At 40.4% G+C, this 2,684-nt stretch overlaps 1 protein-coding gene across 1 annotated transcript; it reads left to right on the top strand.

Moving 5' to 3' along the window:
* Positions 1-1,550: 1,550 nt before the first annotated feature.
* Positions 1,551-2,321, top strand: LOC311360850 (macrophage mannose receptor 1-like; the record flags this gene model as incomplete). Its single annotated transcript, XM_084480949.1, has 1 exon — positions 1,551-2,321. One exon carries the CDS (start codon positions 1,551-1,553, stop codon positions 2,319-2,321), a length of 771 nt encoding a protein of 256 aa, XP_084337075.1.
* Positions 2,322-2,684: the final 363 nt, after the last annotated feature.

Raw genomic sequence — 2,684 nt, 5'->3', positions numbered from 1 at the left:
GCATTGAATGCGTCGAGATTATAAGTTTATAAGTTTTGTTGACTGCACTTGCGCCTATGAGCCCCCCTTATGGCGTGTAGCTTAGCAGACTTTATACATGGATAAAAGGCTCTATAACACACTAAAGGAAAGGGAAAACCAACAAAACATAATGACACCTTCAAGAGAAAGCCGAATTGAGCAGAGGAGAGCAAGATTCTGATACTGGACAACCAAGGTTGTTAACTTTCTTACAAATTACCCTCAAGCAATACCTCTCCAATCTTTGCTCCTACAGCACTCTTCAGACTTACAACCTGTAGGCCTATATTAGCGATGGTGATGAAAATGTTTGTAAACCAATTCCCTAAAAGTGAAAGAGGAATGTGTTGCCTGTCTTAATTTAGAAGGTTGTTGTTTTGTCTGCCATTATGTCCAAATCTGCGATATCCAATGCTGAGACAATGCAAAGCAGATATTTGCTTTTCTCTTTTTGCATTTGTCACGGTGTGACATCCTGTCCTGCCAGTGTCTGAGCAGATCACATGATCAGACTCGGGCTCCAACAGGTACGGCCGAGTGTATGTTGCAATACCAGCATTGACGAGAGTTATGCAGATATATCTACGATTCTACGAGGCCTTGGATGACGGTGTTAGAATATAGATGTACTCTGAATACAAGCACACGACTTAAAAGCTGAGATGTTTTAATATTGATGTATTATTATTCAGTTACAATTCAATGCCCTCGGGCAGTTTTTACCTGCAATATTTATTCACCATTCTGTTTATTTTATATATATATATATATATATATATATATATATGTCAATCAGTCATATATATATATATATATGGGTCCAATATATGGGTTTCATTTGTTATATATATATATATATATATATATATAAGGGCTGTCAAGCGATTTAAAAAATCAATCTAATTAATTACAGGCTCTGTGATTAATTCAAATAAATTATGGCAGATGAGTGATTCAATGAACAATAGACATAATACACTTTAAAGTTCAATGTCTCTTTTATTTAAAACATGTTTTTCATTAACACACGGTGCATTTTAAGATCACTCAAGATGCAATGCATCTCAGGCAAAAAATATACAATACTGTTTTGACTCTAGAGGGCACTATAGGACCGCGATTAATCTGTGTTAATTTGTTAATTTGACAGCCCTAATATATATACACATACATAATGTTTTGATCTTATTTGAGAGTATGTTGTTTGGTTATCATGACATCACGTCAATCATGACATTAGAATCCCTCAGAATGCACAAATATTTCTGTATTTAGTTATTTTTGATAGGATTCATTGAAAGCAGATGTGATACAATATACTATATATATATTTTGTATGGACATATGTATCAATTTACATATCAGGTATATTGTTTGTTTTACGTGTATGTTAAGTGTCATGAAAAGCTGTAGAAAATAAACAAATGTATTATGCCACATTCCTTCTTCTGTGGTCACGTGGTCTCTCTCTCTCTCTCATATCTTATCTGATAGCCTTTACCAGAGAAGGTCAGATGTGTTGAGGAGTCATGGAGAACACACGCAGCCAGTACCTGTTCCTCTTCCTTCTCTCTCTCTCCACCAGCCCACCACCGCCTGTTGGGGCCTCCATAGACGGCCTCAGATTTGTCCATAGTCATCGGACGGCAATGAAGTGGAATCCCGCCAATAAGTACTGCAGTTCTCACTATGGTGGAAACAGCACGTTAGCCAACGCAAGGAATGCTCTTGAACTGTCATCTTTCTCAGAGATTTGTGGAGGTTCAGATGTGAGATGCTGGGTCGGACTCCGTTATCGATCGAGCGAAGGTGTGTGGAGGTGGAGTAACGGTCAGAGTAACTCCCTGCCTGACACGATCTGGCATGATGGGCACCCAGGTCCTAAGTGGTGCGGTACCGTCTATCAGGGCAAACTGATTGACAACGCTTGTGCTGACAAGTTGTTCTTTCTTTGTGAGCATAACCTGGTATTGGAGGAGGAGAAGACATGGGAGGAAGCTCTCGACCACTGCAGGGCTCTTGGACCGGACACATTGGATCTCCTCAGCTTCCACGACGAGGAGGAATTATCCCACGCCCAGGACGAGATGGCCCGGGCCCCGACGGAGGAGGTGTGGATCGGTCTGCGCTGGCTGGCGGGCCGCTGGCTGTGGATGGACCGGACCGCCGGTGGCGTTATTTCCTTGCCCGAGTGTCCCGCCAACGGGAACCACTGTGGGACTCTGTCTGGGGGAGGCCAGCAGGCAAGGAGCTGTGTGGAGAAGAGGAGATTCTTCTGTCGGAAATTACCCCCAGTTTGATCCTGGCGACCTCAACTGATGACTTAGTTACATTAGTGATTCAACAACATAGCTGTGCTTTGTGCTCATAGATTGTAGGACAATCTTAAACATCCTCAAGGCTAAGCTAGTAGGTCATCAATACAGCTTGTGTCATCGTGTGTCAATGTTGTATGCATTTGTTTCAATAATATATGTCAAAGTAAAAATACAAATTCACACGTATGTATATGATCTGAAGAATACATTTATGGTCAAAGTAAAAATAATAATTCCCATTCGTATAGGATCGGTTATAAAGATATGATTCCAGTCGAAGTAAAAAAACATATTCACACAAATTTATAGGATCTGTTGTAAAGGTTATTAGTTTATAGTCAAAGT

The sequence above is a fragment of the Micromesistius poutassou genome (genome assembly GCF_964030765.1).
Source record: "Micromesistius poutassou genome assembly, chromosome: 16".
NCBI classification, from domain to species: Eukaryota; Metazoa; Chordata; class Actinopteri; order Gadiformes; family Gadidae; genus Micromesistius; species Micromesistius poutassou.
Note: the sequence above shows the minus strand (reverse complement) of the source record. Positions and strands in the feature narration are given on the sequence as shown.